The 22057-nt window shown below is 44.9% G+C and overlaps 1 protein-coding gene across 7 annotated transcripts in view; it reads right to left on the reverse strand.

Moving 5' to 3' along the window:
- LOC112973216 (opsin-5-like) overlaps positions 1–22057 on the reverse strand; it is a 47327-nt gene that overhangs the window by 13410 nt on the left and 11860 nt on the right. For 3 of the 7 annotated variants that reach the window (XM_026081215.1, XM_026080868.1, XM_026080948.1), the window contains exons 4-10: positions 18223–18363; positions 16820–16989; positions 13694–15994; positions 8199–8355; positions 6257–6369; positions 5182–5357; positions 2526–2623 (exon numbers count right to left, since the gene is read on the reverse strand). In XM_026081215.1, coding sequence (XP_025937000.1) covers positions 2526–2623; positions 5182–5357; positions 6257–6369; positions 8199–8355; positions 13694–13770 — 621 coding nt within the window. In that variant the 5' untranslated portion in view covers positions 13771–15994; positions 16820–16989; positions 18223–18363. The other 4 variants (XM_026081039.1, XM_026081126.1, XM_026081376.1 and 1 more) reach the window with 4 other exon arrangements.

Raw genomic sequence — 22057 nt, forward strand, 5'->3', positions numbered from 1 at the left:
CTGTCTTTCCTACTTATAGTACTAGATTAGTAGTATTTCCTACCTGAACTTATCAAGTATCTCCCCTGTCTTGTTACCAGTGTGTACAAATACAATATAGCAACCTCACATACCTTATTACTTGTATTTATGTATGTGTGGTTTTGATATTTAGCCTTAAAAATTCAATCCTGTTAAAAAATGTCTGCTAAAATATGTAAGAAAATATTAATATTTTCTACTTAGAGGCTTCCTACTTTAAACAATATAGTACTGGTGTCAGTGCAGCAACCTGACTTGGAGGAGGAATTTTCCTTGCCAGCACACGCTCTGCAGTTGCACATGTCTGAGCTGCTTTTTTGTATGCTACCCTGGCTGATGGACACCGTTTTCTCAGTTCTGCTTTGGCCCTGGGGTAGTCTTGGACCATTCAGATACATTTGAACATCCTCATTTGCATGATATAGTTCAGCTGCATCGATTTTCTTTTTAGAGCAAATATAATTCACAAGGTGCTTACTCCACCCCCCTCTTACCCTCTCCCTATTCATCCTGGGCCTTTCCTGCCTGTTTGCAAAGCAGAGGAACAAGCCCCATCAGTCAGTGTGGCTCCACAACAGCAGAATCCATTCATGAGAAGGTTATTAGAAGTCACTGTGACCTCCATTCACTCACTTGGGCTTTGTAGCTGTTCTGAGCAGAGTGGAAACCCCCTGGCCATTCCTGGGTAATTGTCTACACAACATAATTACCAGGGCACACAAGGTTGCAGTCTGAGCAGCAATGTGCAAGATCCACTCTGAGCTCTGCTCAGTGGAAAAAAGATGTTTAGGAAATTATCTCAGCTAATATTAACTGGGGCAGCTGCATGCTAGTCCTCAGCCTGAGACAGGTAACCAGGAAAACAATTCACTACCTGATCTTTTTGCACTTAGACCACACTAAAGGCATCTCAGAGTAACCAGGCGATGCCAGGCACCTTTAGGCTGTCTGTCTTCACCTTGGTCTGTGTGGAGTCTGTCTCTTAGTGGATGTTAGAAGAGTAAGAAAATTGTTGTTACCTGTTTGGGGAGGCCGATAGCCCAAAGGCTAAAGTAAAGCTCCAAGTGCTTTCACACTTCAGTTTCAAGCTGAATTTCTCCCTTTATCGAGGGTTCAGTGGAGACTTTGGTTTCCCTGGGATTTTCACTGACAATCTGGACTCATGGGAAATGAGCCCTGGAAATCCCTAACAGGAAAGAGGGAAACATTTCCCCATTTTTCTCCACTTGCTCCATGCAAATCTTGCCCCTGGCCTCAAATCCTCACCACATTATGCAGTGACTCACAAAGAATAGCAAAATAAATGGGGCTTGTGTTCAGGTTGTGTTTAAAACCTTGTGAGTCATTTTACCTTAGGCAAAAGCAGAAATGGCTAACCTGGGCTTTAGTGGAAGACAATTAACTGGCTGCAAAAAAGACAACTAGAGGATCTAAGGCTAGACTAAAGGAGGCAGGTGGACCTGAATTGATGGAAAACTGCTGAAATTGTTAAAAATACATAAAAAAAAGAAGTTGTCTTAGCAATCTGCCCCAGAAAAGTCTCTCCTCAACGGTTCATCTTTCATCCTTATTCTTGCAATGCCAGTTTGTTAGTTTCTGATCTTTCAGTCTCAACAACCAAAGCAAAGCACATCTGAGATGCTCCAGCAAAACATAGATGTATTAAGAATATAGAGTCTACCAAGAAAGGAAGAGAAATAGGAGGGACTCTGGTCATACAGCTGCACTGGAGACAAGAAGACAAGACAAGGCCCAGCATAAACAGTCTGGAATTAACTGTTCTTGCTCCTCAGTGTGCATGCATACACAGCAAAGGAAGGAGAGAACTGGCAGACCCTGCAGGACTTTATTTCCCTCAGATGCCTGGCAGGTCTCCATCCTGCAATATATCAGGGCAGCTACAGGTGTCCTGTGAAATCAAGCTGGCAAAAAGTAACAGCAATCTGGAGGAGATGAACTTGTATTTCTGATATATCACTTGGTATAGGCCTTATTTTTATGGTTGTGCCTGAGCTATTTGTAAAACACGCATCTCTCATTGTAATGGATAAAATGATAAAAATGCATCTCTTGCACTGATAGATATGCTGATGTCATTGACACAGGGGTTATAAATCAGTTTTACAGAAATATGGAGAGTTACCATTTTTGTCTAAAAGCAAACCATAAAGTACATCTTGTAAACTTACCTTAGCTGGACACAGTGTGCACAGGCAAGTGAAACTAGAATCAGTTCAAAAACTATTGCAAAAATATCAAAGACTTTCCCATGCTGTTTTTGTCTTGAGCTCATAAAGCCTTTCCTCTGCAGATAAATTAGAAGAAGAATTAGAATTGTCTGAGCTCACCTATGTGGAGGATGCTGCGGCCTTTTCACAAATGGCCCCAGGATGTGTTTATGTGGGTCCTGACCCTTTGATGTGTGGTCTCTGTTGAAACAAGGCAATATATCACCCACTTCTTTGTAGAAGCCCTACCAAGGTTACAAACCTATTCTTGTTCACCTTGTCTGCCGGAAACCAGCATGAAGGACTCCCTCTCTCTGCAAGATGCTTCCTCAGGTGAGTGTGCTGTTGAGGGGGAAGCTTGCACATCCCTTCATCTGCATTGTAATGTGTACAAGAGAGACTTACAAGCTGCAGAACCATCAGTGCAGGTACTAAACACATTCACAGGCATTTCTGACAGAAATGGCTGCTAGAGTTTTGTTCCATCTCAAAAACATTCAGAAAACTTGACTACATTCAGTCAAGACTAAATGCTCTTTACCTCCTCGGGGAGGGACTTCAGATGAGAATGTCTCATCGGTAGAAGGCAGCCCTTTGAAATCAAACTGCTTGGCCACGTAGTCTTTGGGCATACAAAGCTGCTGTTGAATTTGATTTAAGCTCCATTGCTCAGACTCTGTTCTGAGAAGAGACAGACTGTGAAAGCTCCTTTCCCCTCAATTTAATCAGACTGAAGTTTTCCAAGCAGCTGCTGCCACAGGAACACTACCAGGAAGCCCTCATATTCTACGCCTCAGAGCCTTTCCTTGTGTTCACAGGAAGAATCAAACCTAAACCCACATTCAGAACACATAGAGACAACATCCTCTGTCCGTATCTGGCATCTGTGCACGTGGGAGGAGACCGACACAGCTGGACTGTCCTGATCAGATGCACTCCTATTGTCTACCTGAAAAAGCTTACATTTTATTGCATATGATTGTTGGGTTTTGCCCTTTTCCTCCAAAGACTTTGACAGTCGCTGTTCTTCAGCCAATGTGCTACAAGCCCAGAGTCTGTCTTGGAGAGGAGGAGGAAATCTGATGAGCCTGGAAACTCAAATGACCTCCAGTCTCTTTCAATAGCAAATACCAGGAATTGATTTCTGTGACTCCTAGCACAGGAGAAGCTTAGACACTGACAAGCCCGGAAGCCTGTTCACCTGCCTAACAAATAAAGCAAACCATGAAAAGTCATAGAAGAGCAGAGTAGCACAGCTGAGTGACTGCTCAGTAACCGAAGGACAGATTGCAGAGCGTAAGGAAAGGCAGCCCTCAGTCCCCCACCCCTAAATCACTTTATAGAATGCAGAGTTTTCCTGTGTTGGGGCTGCCCATCCCCATATGTTATATACAAAACAAGTCTTCTTTCTCTCTCTCTGTTAGCCACCCAGGACTCTTGCAAGCCCCTTTCAGAGGGGGTACAAAGCCACTTCTCTCATCACAAGTGTGCACACACACACACACACACACCCTGAAGCTCTTAGTAAGATGCATGACTTAAACGTTTGCATCAGTACCCACGGTTGCCCAGATGGGGAACAGGGACACACACCCAGGGATGGGACTGCTGGTCCCCCATACCCACCCCAAGGCACACACTGCCCCAGTGCTGTGCTTTAACACCCCTCCGGGGAGCAGTGTGTCTTACACAGCTGCACACATAGAGCTAGCAGGGCTGGGCTCCCTGCCCTAGCGTACGTCCCACACCCGGAGCGGGGATGCTCATGCGGACTGTGTCCTCCCCATCCCCTGGGCTGAGGCTGCGCAGGGGGACTGTGCGTCCCCACACCCAGGGCTGGGACTACCTGGGGCTACACTTTGCCCCCAGGGCCGGGGAGGCTGGGGGGCAGTACATCCTTCCCAGGGCTAGGGATGCTCGGGGCAACGTCTCCCCCCCGGGGCCGGGGATGCTCGGGGCAGTGTGTCCCCCCTCCCCGGGGCCGGGGATGCTCGGGGCAGTGTGTCCCCCCTCCCCGGGGCCGGGGACGCTCGGGGCAGTGTGTCCCCCCTCCCCGGGGCCAGGGATGCTCGGGGCAGTGTGTCCCCCCTCCCCGGGGCCGGGGACGCTCGGGGCAGCACGTCCCCCCCGGCCGGGCCCCCCTTACCTTTCCCGGAGGGAGCCCGGCGCAGCCCCTCAGCCCGGCCGCTCCGCTCTCCGCCGCCCGAAACTTCCCGGGGCTCCCGCGGCGCCCATGGCAGCTCCGCGGGGCTGCGGCGGGGGCGCGCAGGGTCCGCGGCCGCGGCTCAGCACCGGCCGTCGCGGACAGCTCCGCTCCCGCCGCGCCCGCCGCGCCGCCGGGGCCGGCAGCACCGGGGCTGCGCCCTGCCCGCAGCGCCGGGCTCGGGGGCGCCGTGCCGCCAGCCCGGGCGGCAGCTGCCTGCTCTCGTCCCGCGGGGCTGGGGCGCCCGCGTCCTCCTCCCGGGCACCCTCCTCCCGGGCACCCTCCCTCAGCCCAGACACCCTCCTGCCCGGGCACCTTCCTCTCCACGCATCCCTCCTGCCCGGGCACCTTCCCTCAGCTCAGACACCCTCCTCCCGGGCACCTTCCTCTCCATGCATCCCTCCTGCCCGGGCACTCTCCTCCCCACGCACCTCCTGCCCGGGCACCCTCAGCTCAGGCTCCCTCAGACCACGCACCYTCCTCCCAGGCACCCTCGTGCTGGACACCCTCCCCCCCAGCCGCACACTCAGCCCATTCACCTCCTCCACAGTCACACATCCCCACTGGCTGGCTTTGAAGCTGCTATTTTTGTTGCAAGGGAAACTGAGGCAGGGAGAGGCTAGTTCAGGGTAGCCCCCCACGGCCCCAGCACCCCCAGGCTCTCTCTTCCCTCCCAACGGTCACCTCCTCTCATCCCTGCCAAGAGATGCAGGCTGGCAATTCACTCACCTCTCCCTGAAGAATGGACTGGCCACCCAACACGACCCCATTCTGCGTTGTGAGGTGCTCCGAGGACATACTTGGAGTGACAGTGGAGACGAGGAGGTGGGGATCGCTGTGGCAAGTCTGTTGCCAATCGGAGCTGGGTTTTTTGCTTTCCAGCTAAATCATTTGACCTGTCTCTGCTTGGCAAAGCATAAGTCACAACCACCACTTAACCATACATTTTGTTCATTCTCTCTACATGAAGAGCTTTCCTTTGGTTGCCAGTTAGAAATGGGAACAATTTCAAAAAACCTAATGCTCATTTTTAGAGCTCCAAATACTGTCAGGACCGCTGGTTAGCTTGGATTTGGGAACTTAAATTTGCTTCAGAAAGGAACCCCAMAGCTGGAGAAATGCATAGCAATTGCCTTATGTAGTCGACATACTTTGGAAAGAGCCTTCATGAAAAACGTTTATGGACTAAACAGCTATGTAAATAGATACACACTGAGATTATTACAAACTGCAAGTTATTGGTTGTTTGTGTTCCAGAAACACAAAGGCCTCAGCCAAGTCGGGGGCCCTGTTGCACAGTCCTCTCCACGTGTCTATAGTTAACCCAAAGAGCCTGATAGCCCACAGAGATGTCCACTTTCTCCATTTTACCAGGGAGGGACCTGAGGCAAAAAATTCTGTGACATGCCAAAGAAAATGGAGAGTTGTCAGCAGAGTCAAAAGCTCAAATATGAGGACCAGCACCTTTYACTTCACACCATGCTATACACAGGGACTACAAGAGTTACAAAACGTGCCTATGTTTGCTCAACTGCATTTTTTTGGCTTAGTTTCCTAGGGAAACAGACCTATATCTCAGTCTGTCTGGACCATCTTTTTCCCAACAACCCCCCCACTCCCAATAACACTTCAATCCATCAGCCATTCTCACCCAAATTTGGAAAAGGGATTGAGGTCTTAGAAAATTTAGTTCCTACAAGGTTGGGGCAGAGAGGCAGCGGGGAGACCCAAAGGAACTTGCTCTGAATGGAGGTGAGAAAACTGAGCTGAGACTCAACCCAGCGGGCAGCTGGCCGATCAGTACCTGCATACGTCCCTGCTTGCCACCTCCCTTCTCGCCTTCTCATCTGCAAGGGATTTCTTGAGAGCGCTGGAGGGAGCCAGGGGATATAGGGGTGACGAGGTAGAAAACGAGATCTGAAGGAAACAGGATTTCATAAGGTCTGCTGTTCATGGAACAATCTTTTTCCTAAAACCTAAGTATGCAGTGAGCTGTGCTTAAACTGAGTCCTAGTACTTGCTTCAGCATTGCTTTTGTATGGCAATGGTTGAGGCGCAGAACAAATCTTCAGAGAAGTACTTTTGATTAAGAATTTAACCAATAGGTTGATTCCTAGAAATCAAAATTGACTTGAAACATAATCTTTGTTGTGAATCCTAGAGATCTAGGTATAGCCTTTGTTATCTTAAGAATTAAATTTTGCTTTTTTTTTATTTCTCTCTTCCTCATTTCCTGCCTCCCCCCTCCTCCCCCCCCCAAAAAAAACAGAAAGAAATAATGACTCTTTGAGCAATCAGTCCTCCAAAGGAACAATAGCCCAGTTGACAGAAAATTACCACAGCATGTTGGAACTATTACAAAGACAACATGAGAAGAGGTATGTCAAACCTACACAATGCAACTTGTCCCAAAATTAATATTTTTGGTTGCCAGCCAGGAGAGTTTGAAAGTGGAAAACACTTGCCAAACAGGTTACAGCCTGTGATTAGGCACACAATTCAGAGCACCCTGTTCCCCTTTCAACACCAATGTTAATCACAGCATTGGGACTGTAATCCTGTTTCATTTTTGTCTTTTCTTTTCTGCCCCATGTGCTGCAGATGAAGGCTAAGCAGAAGTTTTTTTATTCCTCTTTCTCACATCCCAAAGAGACCTATTCTGTTTTTGTTAAATCTTGGGATTATAAGTATTCAGTTTCGCTCCTAACCCATTTGAGCCCATTTGCACCAACTAAAAAGGCCTTGCATAGCAGATCCTGTTGATCTAGGAACGTGGTTCTAGCTATATCTCAAAAAGAGACCAAGGTTTAACTCCCTATATGCCTATTTAATCCATTCTTCTATCAAGAAGAAACAGCTCCTCTGCTAGAAGATAATCTCTCCATACACTTATGCAAGTTTCTATTAATCAAGACAAACGAGCCTTTTCACGTAATTAGGCGGTTGTGGTTTTGAGCATATGAATGCAGAATTTGCAGCAGAACTGCAAAACTGAGGGGAATAACAGTCAACACAGGGACAAAGGCTCTCCTGTGTCCAAAGGTACTGATGAGCCAGATGGACATCGCAGGCGCTTGTATGACTTCCCTTTAACACAGCCACTAGGAGCAAGCACTCCAGATCTTGCCTTTGAAAGAAATAAAGCTTATGGGCCCTTTTTCTTGTAACAAACTTGAAAATGGAAACCAACAAATGAAAACTAAATTACTGCAGCTCTTTGAAATGAGTATGTGGCTTCTCTGCCAACCAAGGGAATTTGGTGGTATGCCACCAGAAGAGTGGTACACCCATGTGAGTGCATATGTACACACACCTATACACATGCCACATTTGCCTGTCTAGAGGAACCCAAAAGATTGTGTTATAGCTAAAGAACAACATGGTTCACCCCCTAAAGCTTTTAACCAGCTCTGTATATGGTGACCAAAGCTACAAATGTTTCCTTGTTTTGCAGGTGCACCAATGAAACATTATATTCACTGCTGCTTGATCAGACTTTCAGCCTTCTCTGGACAGGTTGCTGCTCCCTCAGCGCGCTGCTGCTCACACAGCAGGCTGGCACTGCAAGGATGCAGGTATCACTTTCACACCACGTAAAGAAGGGACACTGCAACCCAGCTGTTACTCATCAGAGGTGCTTTGCAGCCCTGTGTCCTTGTCCAGCCTTGGCTCAGCATTTCTGGAGTCCAGATGGTGGGAAGCAACCTGAAACTCATATCCTTCTCTCTTAAAAACTACCAGCTCACCACGAGGTGTGGGATCCTTCTCTGGGAGCACCTCATTAAAATGCTAGCAGCACAGCACTCATGGTGTTGGAGATAAGAAGGTGATGGGACTTCAGGAACCACTAGTTTGTCTGTTCTTGGACTTCCTTCCTTGTGGTTCTGTGCCTGAGTTGGAAAACTGAAAGAATTGGTAAATGTACCAGTGCATACTTTAAATGACCATATAATTGTGCACCTAATTTGTACGTGCAAATACTTTCCATGCAAACTGGGCAGTTTGACACATGAACTTTCATTACAGAGATGTGTGTTTACAGTTAACTTACCTGTATAATAACCGTATGTGGAAAACAGACACACAGCCATGCATCTCTCTCGCATATCAACTCTGGTTCTCAATAGTTCCCCAGTGGCAATCTCTGGGTGGGAACTTTTGTCCTTACTGTATTATGCGCTTTGAAATGCCAAGCAGAAGAAGCTGTTTTCAAGAGACCTAGCACAAGAGGATTCGCAGCCATGGCCAGTGTTTCCAGGTGCTCAGTTCTCTGTACTTCTCTTCCTTCTCTGGCCATTACTTGCATTGATGGCATTTGCATTTATTGAAAAAATCATTCCTCAGGGTATCAAAAAGACATGGCAGAGTATCTTTTTTTAGTCAAAGGAGGAGGGATTCTGCTGTCCAGCAAAAGAAGCAAGTTTGCTGCTGATATCTGTATGGAAGTAACTATCAGTTGACAGTTAAAATGACGGACATTGACTGGGAATAGGGAATATATCCTGTTCAAACAGTGGAAGTTCCTTAGTGCCAGGAGACTAAAGTAATTTAAGGGAAAAAAAGATGAAAGAAACAGGTTGGTGTGATGGAGAGTTAATTCCAACTCTAGCTCTGCTGCAGAACAGGTGTCTGAGAGACACTCCAACTACAAAATCATTAGAAAAAATCCAGTGTAATATATGATATTCTAATTGCTACATCTAATTATGAAGAAGAGTAAATCACCATGAAAAAAATATCTATCAAACAGAGTATAAACACATAATTGACAATCAAACTGAGAGCTGTCATCTGTCTTCACAGGCTGCTGCTATACATAAAAAGACACTACTTGTATTTATGAAGTAGAAGAGTACTTCTGGAGTTACAGTAAATTTCTATCAATCTGATAAAAAATTAATTTAAATATTAACCTAAACTTGATCCAAAATCACAACTTTGTCAGATATATTTTCTCAAACTGAAGACCAGTAGGACTTTGCATTATCAAACTAGATTTTGCTAAGGCAATTGGACAGATGTTTATAATAGCACTTTGTGAAAATAAACATCTGGTACTAGTCTAACTAAAGAATTTTTAATTAGCTATTACCTTCCTCAATGACACAAAAGTCCAGACCACCTGCCATGACCATGGACAGGTCTAACTAAACAAGGGTCCCTAAGGAGATGGCATGAACTGTGCGCCTTGCTGCTAAAGCTCAAATTTTCATCTCCTCATTCGTGTCTCCCTCTTCCAAGCATGTGAAGTAAAACAGGGTCATGTGCTACCCATTTGGACTAAAGGGACTCAGAATATGGCTCCTGTTACTCTGCAGGATGTGCCTGCTTACTAGGGCATTGCTACATCCCTGCTGGGACAGACACCTTCAACCAGACCTGACCTGGTGGCTTCCCCACCAAGTGGCCCTCAGGCCTCTACCACAGTGTGGCTGAGGTTGCTTACCTAATTAAATCACTCCCCAAAACATTTCCCTAAAATTTTAGAGAAAAGCTCAGAGTGAAGGTCAGACAAGGCTCAAGAGAACAGTGCGGGTTCCCTGGACCAGCCCCGCTGGAGAGCATGAGCACCTGCGTTTGGAGGCTGACCCCCTCTCCCCGTCTCTGCTCCATAATAAAATGGTTGTGTTGGCAGCCTGGTGACAGCAGCTTTTAGAGCGAGCCATAACCAAACAGGTTCCTTTATGGGCTCTGCTGCTCGGAGAGTGAATTAAACAGCCCTTTCAGTCCATGATGGTTGCTCTAATGACTGAGGCAGTTTTTGGCTTCTGCCTTTGAACAGAAAGCTCTGTGGATGTGCTACACACATCCGCAAGCTGCTCCAGCTATAYAAAAATGCTATTACACTTCTCTGTGTTACAGATCCATCTCTGAGGCAGCAAGTGCCAGTTTTATTACACAGGCTTCCTACCTTCCCAAACTGTTATTGGTTCTTTCCATGTATCTATCTATTTTATTTTTAAGAAGGGAAGGGGTGACAGAGTTCAGATTTCCACTTAGGGTTTTTACAGCACTATGCCTGGGAGGTAATTTGTGAATTTATTGGATTTCAGTGCTTTGGTGGTACAAATGTTTTATTTTTAAATTAGATGAGGTTATCCAGTACTCCTCTGCGAGCACTTTAGTCATTGTTAACAGCACTGATTGACTGCGAGGCAGAACGGTCTATTGTTGCAGCCAGTCAGTAGGCTGAGATTATTTTGGAACCCATGGATTTCCCTGCGTCTGAGGATTTTTGTAAGGGGCTCATTAGTGATTAGTAAGGGCACGTGATTCAACACTAATGATCTCCTTGGCCCTTGAACYGAGCGCTGAGGGCTAGCTGCTCTGGCTGCCTGAGTAACCTGCAGGGTCATTGGAGCCTGCACCAACTGCCTGGCACAAATCACCTTTATGCCCTTACTGGTAGGGCTGTAATCATGCAGCTGGTGAGAGAAGTGAAAATACAGAAATTCCGCTTGCTTCCTCAAGTCTCAGGCTGTACCCATATTTTCAATCTGTATACTAAATTTAGTTTTGTTTTGTTAACTTTAGGCAAATACTTTGCTTTCTGCTGTTACTTAAACTTATGTGCAAAACTATTTACAGAATAATCTGCTAGGTCTTCTGATCTGTCCAAATGGGATAGTGTACAGGAAAGAAGCTGTACAGCTGTTTGCACCACCTTCCCCAGACTGAGGTGAGGCACAGTCATCACAACACTAAGAGCTATTTCCTTGTCTAGAAACTCAGGATTTCTGCATACAGAATATATGTATCCTATTATGTATGTATACATATAGGATACAGGTATAGAGTACGGTGCTTCTGCATAAAGATGATCAGTTAAAGCTCATGAATCATGGTATATCTGTCACAAATATCTTTGACCAGCTTACTCATCTTTGAATATTCTGTAAATGATAAACCAGTTCTTGGCCCTTCATACCAAGCTGTACAAGCAATGTCCCTCCAAGGTAGAAATCATCCCATCCCACCTCTGGAGAAGACTTTACAAAAGGGCAGGCAAGGCTGGCTACACAGAGCTGCTAGCATGCCCCAGGACGCAGAGGGCTGTGGGCAACGCTGACGAAGCAGGGACTCTGCACCAGTCAAGAGGGAGGGGGTAAAAGAACGTAGGCATCTTGAATCCCAGTTTTCTGCCTTCGTTGTTAGGCTATGGTGTTTCTTTCCCTTTTTATGAAATCAGACATGGATATATCCACTTTAAAGGTCTTTGGCCATGGAAATACTGAATACAGTATGAACACAGCTAATCATTCAGGCAAACGTCCATGAATCTTGTATTGTTTGCAGATAACGCTGCTTACAAAGAGCTATTCCTGGTTACACGAGTGACCTTTACAGGCAGTGAAAGGCACAGCCTATCCCCTGGACTCACAAAATCATACAACTCATCTAAACAAACATTTCAGTTTTAAAAAGGGAAAGACATTTCTATTAGAAAACTGTCAAGAGACAACACACTTGCATGTGCAAAAGATCTTGAAATTAACTTCTAGATTGCCTGTCATCTTTCAGAGATATCTGAAGGATGAAGTGGGGACATGCCTCTGTGTGCTTGTTTCTACATCATTAGTTTCCAAACACCTAATTAACAAATAAACCTAAAACACAGCAGTTATTGCAAAAAATAGAAACAGTGGCTTTGAATGGATCACTATGCACTGGAGAGTCAGGAATTCGTGAGATCCTATCTTGCTGTACCAGCGTGCCATTATGACCATGGGAAAACACTCAGTATCTCTGTTTCGCCTCTCCCTGTTTAAGTATACTATCTACTAATATCCAGGAACATTAGAAACTCAGGTATTGGGCAGTACTCAAAAATATCATTCTTCACATCCTCCCTTTCAGCACAAAACTTCAGTTTGAACATTAACATCTTTTTAATACACCGATCATTGAGGTCAGGAGTTGATAACTGCACATATACATCATTTGCACATACCACTGTAGTAGGGGCACATCTAAGCGTCCCTTGAACCATTTCATTTCCATTTCAATGATGTTTAAGAGCAAAGTCTTGCAGAAATCTCTCAAATGAGAAGACCCTCACCACAAAGCCAAGAGAAAGGAAATTATATCACACTCGAACCATTTCATTGCAAATTCCAGTGTTTTAGCTAAAGGCAGGCTTACAGTAAAATGCTGGGCTTTGCACTGAAGTGGCTGACATACAGGAATATGTTGCTTTCTGCAGTCTCTGCTGCAGTGACGGTCATGTTTGGCAGAGGTGCAGAGCAGACAGTCTTGGATGGTATTGCCTTAAATCACTACAACTAGATTTACCAGAGCTTTTGATTAATGCACTTGGTAACTTAGACCGGCCCCTGACCCGGCACACAGAGATCTCACCCGGACTGCACTGGACAAAGCCCAGTGACCCTGTGCTGGCAGCAAAGAGGGACACAGCAAATTTGCTTCCATCGTCAGGATTCTCATTTTCCTTGGTCATCTCTAGTTGCCTCAGTTTCCCTCCCAGCAAAAAGAGGACAYAAAGTTTGCAAAGTTTGTTAACATCACTGGCTAGGGAGCTGCTCTGAGTATTTAATATTTATTCATCATAGCCTACATAGAAAATCAGTCAGCAATACACAAATTAGAATTGAACCATTAGGGAAGCCTGCAAGAGAAGCAATGTTTAGCTTTTTTATTAAGTAACAGTGACAGATACAGATTGGGACCATGTTCCATAGCATGAACATGAAGCCCAGTTGCAGCCTGAGAGGGTAGCAAAGCCTGCAAGAAGCATGGTTGTTTGTATGCAAATGACAGAGTTGCCCGCAGAAACATGAATCAATGACAGTACATGTGTGCACAGATTTGGAAGCACATTGCTCAATCTTGCAAAAGGGGACAGGGGAATACTTTCTCTCTTGTACACCTAGTTTGTTCCCACTGAATAAAGCAGCACGTACTGCAAATTGCTCTCATCAATAATCAAGCTGGGAGAGGCAAAATAAAGTGACAGGTGCTGGGATCCAGGGCTCAAGCGGCAAAATAGCTCGGAGGATATTGTGCTCAAAGAACCTGATATCAAAACTATTCGCTTGAAAGATAGGCTTGAATAATCATTTCGTGTTGACCAGGGAAGAAGATGGAGACTCGTGGGGTGGGCCTTGCCCTTCATGGTGTTTCAGACATGAGTCCTTTCCATCATCTCCTAAGCAGGTGAGCGGGCAGGGTAATGGGATGGGGAGAGGAGGAATTAGAGCTGTTCTTCCACACAGTCACTCACCTGCGAAGCAGGAGGCTCAGGGACACGGAGCGAGGCCGAGGGAGCGGGTGCAAGAGCAGGCAGTCCAGGGGGGCCATTACAGCACGTCGCCAGGAGATGGAAATTCAAACTCCTACGCGAAACGGGATACAGTCACGAATCCGTGAGTAACTAGAAATAGCGCAGCCTCTTGAAAGGGTCTCAGAGCCAGGACATGGGCGGTCATGAGGAATACAAGTCAGTCAGCTGCACTGTGCTCTCCCAGCCAAACGCTACCGTGTCTTGCATTGTTAGCGAGTTGAAAGGAGCCTCATCCTTCAGCCGAATGAAAAATTAGTCAGCGGATGCATTCATGGGACAAGAGAGCACAGAGACAACTGGGAGGAAACTATCTCCACACTCGTCAGGATTAACGACTCGCAGAACTGTCCAAACAGCTGCGCCTGATACCGAGGATATCTGCAAGCAGCAAAAGGCTCCGCACCAGATGCAAACACTATCTCCACCTTGCAGGCCAGCGCTGGTGGCTGGARGAAGAGGAGTTCCCTAAGAGATGCTGCTATTTTGAGTATGAGGGACAGTGACCCAACRGCCCCAGGTGGGGTAGGAAGGCCTTGGTGAGCAGAGACACACTTCCCTGCTTTGCCRGTCACGGATACAGCGCACCACTGCACAGTATCACAAAGGGTGAAATCTTGCACAATAGCTAAGGCTTTTTTTTTTTTTTGGCCCCTCGAGGATGTTTGGTGTTCTCTGTACATGGTCCTCAGCACAGCTCCCCTCAGCCCAAATCTCTACTGTTTGAGCGAATGGAGTGAAGCTTTGGGTGGGAGTAGAAGGGAACGGTAACTCTCRGGAGGACTTGCTCCTTTGTCAGCATTTTGTACATGCTAAAAAGGCCACATGAGACTAAATACACAGATCTAAACAGCCATCTACCCACATAACTCCAGCTGTTACCACTCCTGTGGCCCCCAAAGCCACCAGCACAGTGACATGTTAGTCAGGTCTGCCACAGGAAATTTTAAAGGAATATTGGCAGCTTCCAGGAAAATTCATCCATGTTAACTATCCCAAAAGAGATTTACAGTCTTCACTAAGTGATAAGCCATTATCTCATAGAAGTTTTTTTATAAGGAAAGGTCTATAAAAATAAGCAGTGGTGGGTTAAAAGGATCATTCATGAAGGAATTGAGCCCCTGAATGACAACTTGGGGATTATTTCAGCTGAAAATAGGGACCTACAAGTACATTAATAGTAAATAAAATGGAAAATACAGAATTGATCCACTAAATAAAAAGAGTGCGGAACTGAAGGCATAGCTTGGGGATGTGCCTAAGTGCCTATTTTATGTCCCTTTACAGAGACGCCCAAAAGGCCTAAACACAATAGATATTTTGTAAGTCCCTTCCCATCTCCACTGCCGCGTGCAAGCTCGGTGTCCTAGTGAAGCATTAACATCCCCACTCAGCAGGCAGGGTAACTTCGTAAAGACCAGTTGGGAGGTCTCTAAGCAAGTCAGCTGCAGCTAAGGTGTTGCGTACTACTATTCTTGACTTCCACTCCAACCACAAGACCATTTCATTTTAGAGAGCAGAGAGCAGAGAATAACAGCACTGATTTCAATTGTGTTCATAAAGCAGACAAGTGCTCTAAGCTTAGAAAAGCACAGAGCTACAATATAATCAACAGGGTCAAAAAGACATTTCCCTAAAAGCTTGCTCCTAATATTTTTGACTACAGTAACAGCAGGTTGAAAGTTAATTTCTCTTTCAAGATAGGTTAGATCAGATTCAAAAGGACAAAGAAAATCACCATAAATAGGCGCAGAAGAAAATTCTGAAACAAAAGTGGCTGAGTGTGAAGTGATTTGAAGCCGGCTGAGGTTCTTTGTAAAGCTTCATCCCCTCTCAATATAACACAACTATTTTGCTAGAGCAGGGATATACCAAGTCATAATGCGTCATACTAGTGCAATGAATCTGGAAAATTTTATTTCCAATTTTGTTGTTCTCACTTTTGGTGAATTATGTCATCTCACTGGGCCTCTGTTTCCCCATCTGCCAACAGCATTAATAGTATTTATTTTGTACACACTGTGGTATGAGATTCCACTAATTACCTGCCTGTTCAGGGCTCTGAAGTCTTCACGTGATGAGTTTTTCAGCATGCCAGTCACATTTTTTCCCTTGGTATCTCCCAGGCACATTTTGTACCTACTTATCTTACATATCAGCCTGTTGTGCCTCACTGTGTCAAACGTCTTACAGACATCTGTGTCCACCGCTTCCTGTGTGCATCTCTTCTCACTGCATCATCACCTTACAAAAACAGGGAAAAAACCTACTACATTTGTCTGATAAGATTTAGCCATGCTGGCTGATTTTTATCAACTCATATTCCTCCTATCATTTTGTGATCTCATCTCTTATTACTGTCTCTAGACTCTTACCTAGATTCACTGAAGTCAGACTCACCGGCCTATAATTTCCTGAGTATGCCTGCTGACAGGGCAACTCAGCATCTCTGAAAGTGTGATAGGGGTGGATGTGAAGGATAACATTGTGTGAAAAACAATACTAGGTGATGATATTTGTTTAAGATAGATCTATGCTACAAGCTGCACATGCTGTTACCCAACTACCTACCATCTGTACACTAAACTTTTAGTTTTATGTTAAACAGATATCAATCTTATGCTTGTATACTTAGAGGCATGAGATAACACATATGTTGCACTTGAGATGTGCTCCTCCCTCCCCGTTTTGTGCTTGTGACTGTAATTAAAATACATATTGTAATATATGTTTCTGCTCTTGTATTTGGCTCTTCAGTGCCACCCACAATTCCTGGTGCCTGCATATTCTGGCTACTCACATCCCACTTGTCCACTGTGCTTTGAATGCTGCCTGCTTCTTTAAGTTCAGCTGGTCAGAGTTTAACTCTTAATTTTCAAGCCCCTCTCCTAGTTTCTTTCTAAACCAGCTCAGTTCAGCTCTACAGCCCCAGACAGGGTACTGCAAGGTGTGCACAGAGTGGGGAGGTGTCCTCTCTGGGGCCTGATGCAAGCACCGCCAGGAGCAAACAGCCAGCACACAACCAGGGCGCTCCCTATCTACCTTCCCCTGTCACAGAGTTCATCTCACCCCTTGCCATAGGTTTCTCAGCAGTCAGACTTCAGTGGTGAGACTGAAGCAGAGGAGAGCAGGGCAGGCAACTGTGGAGGAACAGGCCGCAGGTCCTGGAGCAGTCTCTGATGCTGGGAGTCAAGGGTTAGTACATGCCTTGGGTTATTTTCTTAGGATCAGATAACAGTCTGGAAAGGAAAGGGCATAAAAAACAAATATGACTAGGTAGAACTCAAACCTGCTAAGAACCACCAGCACAGACTGCAGTTATGCAGGTCACCGCAGGGGACACACAATGATCTCCTTTAACATTACTACTGAGAAAACTCTTCCACCTCATAGCTATTTCATAGCAACAATAAGGGCTGAGCAGTGCGGATGGTGTCAAGCGTCTATGTGTTTCAGGAAGTTATCTTAAAGGGAACAGACCTGCCGGGATCAAACAGCATTTACTACTTCAGCGATTTGTTATGTCCTTTGACTGTGGCATCTCCTTTATGTCCCATACTTGCCTGCTTTTCGCAACTGAACTGTGAAAAGATTGTCCCACTTTTAGCTTCCTATGATTTATTGAGGGCATTAGGCCTACAAGTCTCATTTTCTGCAAAATCTCTGCAAATGAGCAGACACCTGCATTAACATTCACAATGTCTCACATTTGCATTGCAAAGTGGAATTGGTGCACCCAGCATCGGTAGATCAGTGCATGCCTCATGGCCTTCAACACACGCACACGGGAGCAGAATCCTATTGGCACTGGGGTGCATTGATGCAGAGAATTTTGTTTTGATCCAGGAAAGGAAAAATTTAATATCTTAAAATGCTCTTAGGTCTGTCACTTCACTAAGCTATTCGGCAAGGCTTCCTGCTTTATTAACAACTCCAATTTGATTTTCTGATCAAATCTGATTTTCTTAGTACTTTTAGCTCTTAGTACTTTTAGCTCTTCCAGAAGTCACCTGGTGAGCATGATTCTCAGTCACATAAGGACGCTGTATATTTTATGCTTCAGTCTGTAAAGACCACATGGCCATACAACAAATCATGCACATACCCAACATATCCCAAATGGAAGTGCATGGAGATGGGCGTGCTGTGATGTTGTAAAACTTTCCACACATGTGAAATGACCTGGCAAGAAATATAATCCCTGTAGTGGTGAATTAGGTTTCATCCTTAGGAGTTGTGGACTAGATTGTCAACTGGTGTAAATCAAACCCAGCTCCAAGTGACATCAACAGAACAATACACAGCAGCTGACAAAGCATTGCAACATGAAATCAAAGCAAGAGACAAAAACGTAACCAGAAAAGTGGTTAGTGTTCAGTCTCCCTCTTTCCCAACCACAGATCACACGTAGGTGCCCCAAATATCAGCCCCTTCTTCTTTGAAAGCAACTTGTGTTCTTCCCAGAGCCTTACCTGCACATGCCGCAAGGACTGAAAGTTAGCTCCTAGCTTTACCAAAACAACACAAGGCACTACTCTCCTTGGGGTACAGCTTGTGACAGTTCATATCTTAACAAGCCATAAAAGAATCAGTATCTTGTTGCTGAAAACATCCTGGAAAGACAAGAGAACTCACATCAACCTCTCCTAGCAAAAGCTCTGTGTGTTTTCTAGCCCTGACAGCAGCATTGGTGGGAAGGGCTGCAAGCCGAGCAGTCTGGCACTGACATAACCAACCAGCCCCACGGCAGCTTGCAGTGCAGACTGGCCATTTCACACCCTAGAGTGAAGGTGTTTGACTTTTTTCTTTTTTTAATGTTCAAAGTCTACTTTGAACACAAGTAGATTTGGTATCTTACCAAGATCTTTTATTTTAAGAAAATACATGACTGATTTCCATTAGAAATACATCAGTTTAAATAAATCTTTGCCTGGATTTTCAAATTGTTTCTATTTAATATTCCCTTTGAAATCTATAAATTCCCTTTGCTATTACCTTGCTTCTCTGAGTTAGAATATAAAACTATACTTCAAGGAAGACTCACTTTTGCTTGTAGAGTCATTATATACCTCTGTTATCTGGCTCAATTTTTAAACCAATTTTTCCTCCTACTCTGTGAAGGACTGTCAGGTCAATAACTTTCTCCTCTTATCTTCCTATTCATACTGCTGTTTGGCATAGGTATTACTTCTCTCCCATGTTTCTTTTACTCTGTGGCATGATAGTTTTAAATGAGCCTTTCACACTTGTGGTTTTATCTAGTATTAACTCTGTCCCCTCAATTCCTCTCCTTGTTGTATGAACCAGGCCAACCACATTGTAATCAGTGGTGCTCCRCTTGCATGAAACCAGCACAAAGATTACTGTGCCGGGCCTTTTTTTCCCAATATAAGACCACGCCAGTCATGATTAAAAGCTAGTGGCTTGGTGACTGGTGCATAACAAGTTTGGTATCTCAATCAGGTTTCTAGCAGACAATTTTCCCTAATCACAAAATCACTTTAAAAATGCTTTGCTTGCTGGTGATGGGAGACCCATAGACAGAACAGAGTTGAAAACAGGGCTCCCCTCCCTGAAGTTGCTTCTGGGGCAGAGCTGCCAGATTTCATGACGTTAGTGCATCTGGGGAAACATTTCAACTACAGCCCACTGGGGAGTGGATGAAGTCTGGACATGAAGCCTGGACATCCCCAGCAGCTAAGCTGGTGCTTTTCGGAAGCACCACGTTTCTCAGTGTATAAGAGGAGGAACTGGGACATGACTTTCAGTTTGACAGGGAAGGTGGCTGCTGACAATGAATGAACCTTCCTTTGACTTCAAGCTTTGTTGGGGAAAAAAAGACGAATTTTAAGTGCTGTGGAAATAAAAATACCCCGTCACTTCTCTTCACCCTGTCACTCTGAACAAATATGGTACTTGTTCTTTAAGTCTACTTTTCAGATGGTCATATGATTTGTGAACAGAAAATCCACCGTGCCAAACACTAACAGAAAAATCACTGCCTCTAGCTATTATCTAGTCATATGGAAATGATTTGACTGAGGAAATAAAGTTCTTCATTGGAGACCTTGAGTGATAAGCTACAGGCAGAAAAACAGAATCAAATCAGCATCAAACCAACATTCACTCCCGAGACATGTGAGCAGCCTTGTCCTACTTGAGCTCAGTAAAAGTCATTTTGCCAAGATGCTTTGGGCCCATTGAAAAGGAAAAAGAAGTACAACGAAAACAAAAAGAGGAATTTTAAATCAAGCACTGAAAGGTACCAAAAGATGCCTACAGCTTCTCTGAGACTACAAACTCAGGAACAGACAAGAAGCAAAACACAGTAATTATATCCTACGCTCGTACTGAAACGAGGAATATTTGGTTTGGGTCATTCCTAGCAGTTAGGGTTCCTAGTGGTAAAGTCCTATAGATTGTGTATTTCTGCAGCTACACGTGTTCTAGGATCTCATCTTTTTTCCTAGGGAATGGAAATTCATACCATTGATACATCTTTCATTCAAGGATTTCACATGTTTTAAGTGATTCTAAGGCCAGCTATGAGACAAGCAAAATCAGTCTCCCTCAGCACAAAGTCACCAAGGCGACAGGACTTGATCAAGGCAGTCATTGTGAGGCAGCAGCAGACTTGGAAGGAAAAAAAAACCACCAACCACCTCCCAAACAGGCTACTTTATTTGTAGGGACATCAGATGCAAAGAAGCCTCTGAGAAACTTTTGGGAAATGTTTTCTTCCTCAGCTCTTCCACAGGATTGCAAAGCAGCTGTACTCAAGTAGAATGATGGCTACAAACCACGCCATCTTTACGTCTTGACCCCACTTCCGCTTATCAAATTCTCTGCAGAACAAGACCAGCCAGATACTAGACTCTGAAGGTAGCTAGACTGTTGTGACATTTAATAGGCTGAATTTTAAGCTGTGGGCACTGGACCAAGAAGAGAGAATTTAACTCCAGTTGCAGGCAGTGGAATTACACTAAAAACAAATTTGTGCCAAAAGGTTTTAGGTGTGACCTATTAGTGTCCGAGTACTGCATCTTCCCTCTTTCATTATGAAATGAGGTTCTTGGATAGGAGTGTCATCTTACTAAGTAGCATATAATGCTCCCTGTAGCACATACAGGAGTGTGCGTGTCATGCTCTATTTCACAGTATTAAAATTAACTAGTCTCTGAACAGGAGAAAGCTTCATATCAAAGATTAAAACACCACAGGCTCCAATGCTGCCAGAAGAGATTCTTTTAATTTTTGATAAGTCTCTAAATAGTCCAAGACTTTATGAGTAGCAATGGAAAGTGAATCATTGACTTTTGCCTGTTTCAGGAATCAAAGTCTAAGAGTCCAAGTGAAAGACAACTTTGAAAACTTAGATACAGGAGATTTTTTGCAGAACCTGGCAGTGATCTCCGTGGAGTAGACTGTAGATTTCAAATGAATCGGCATTTCTCTACCTGAATATTGAAACATGGGCGTAAGAAAAAGGGGAAAGAAAGGGATCCCTGAGACCAACTGCGCATGGAAAGCACATTTCAAGCTTGAACAAAATCCTAACACATAGGACCCTCCCCAGTAGAACTAGGGCCAAAGGCAGGGCAAACTCCCTTCCACCCTCAAGTACTCACCCATTATAAACCTTTTTTCTATTTCTGATCTACAGGAGTATGTTTTGTGCTCTCAGGCTGAAAGTCTCCTTTGGAGACCTAGGAGTGGGAGACAGAGCCTAAAGGCATCCTCTGCCTGGCTAATATTTCCTCCAGTTCTGCCCAGGAGCAGCATCAGGATGGTCAAACCCCTAAGCAGGGCAGGTGGGCACTGCAGCCTCTACCTTTGGTACTGAACAGCATCTGAGGCCTGATGCTGCAGGCTGAGCGCTTGAAGAACCTTAGCAGACACTGATTAAAATGTTCCCTTAAGGGAGACATGAACAGTTTCCTTAAAACCACAGCACCCAAAATGCCAGATCTTCTAATGTGAAGTATTGTCTATAAGATCTCTTAAACAGAAAACAATATTCCTACAATATGAAGCTTATGCTGTTCTGTCATGAAGCTTTATCTTATTCCTTCAACTTCATTTCTGTCCTTCCTACCCTTAGGTATAGCCTGGATCACATAGTATGTTCACTGCAGAAGCTAAACACAAATGTACTTTCAGAAGCTGGCCAAACTGATTTTACTCTCTCAAGCCAGACTCTCACAGTGCTCGGTGCTCCCAGCGTGAACGATGCTAGACACAAGCGGTAACTGATACCAGAGTGCCATCTATAGCTCTTTCACATGACTCCGCAGCAAAGCGGAACAC

This window comes from Apteryx rowi, unplaced genomic scaffold (assembly GCF_003343035.1).
Source record: "Apteryx rowi isolate R43461 unplaced genomic scaffold, aptRow1 scaffold_0, whole genome shotgun sequence".
NCBI lineage: Eukaryota > Metazoa > Chordata > Aves > Apterygiformes > Apterygidae > Apteryx > Apteryx rowi.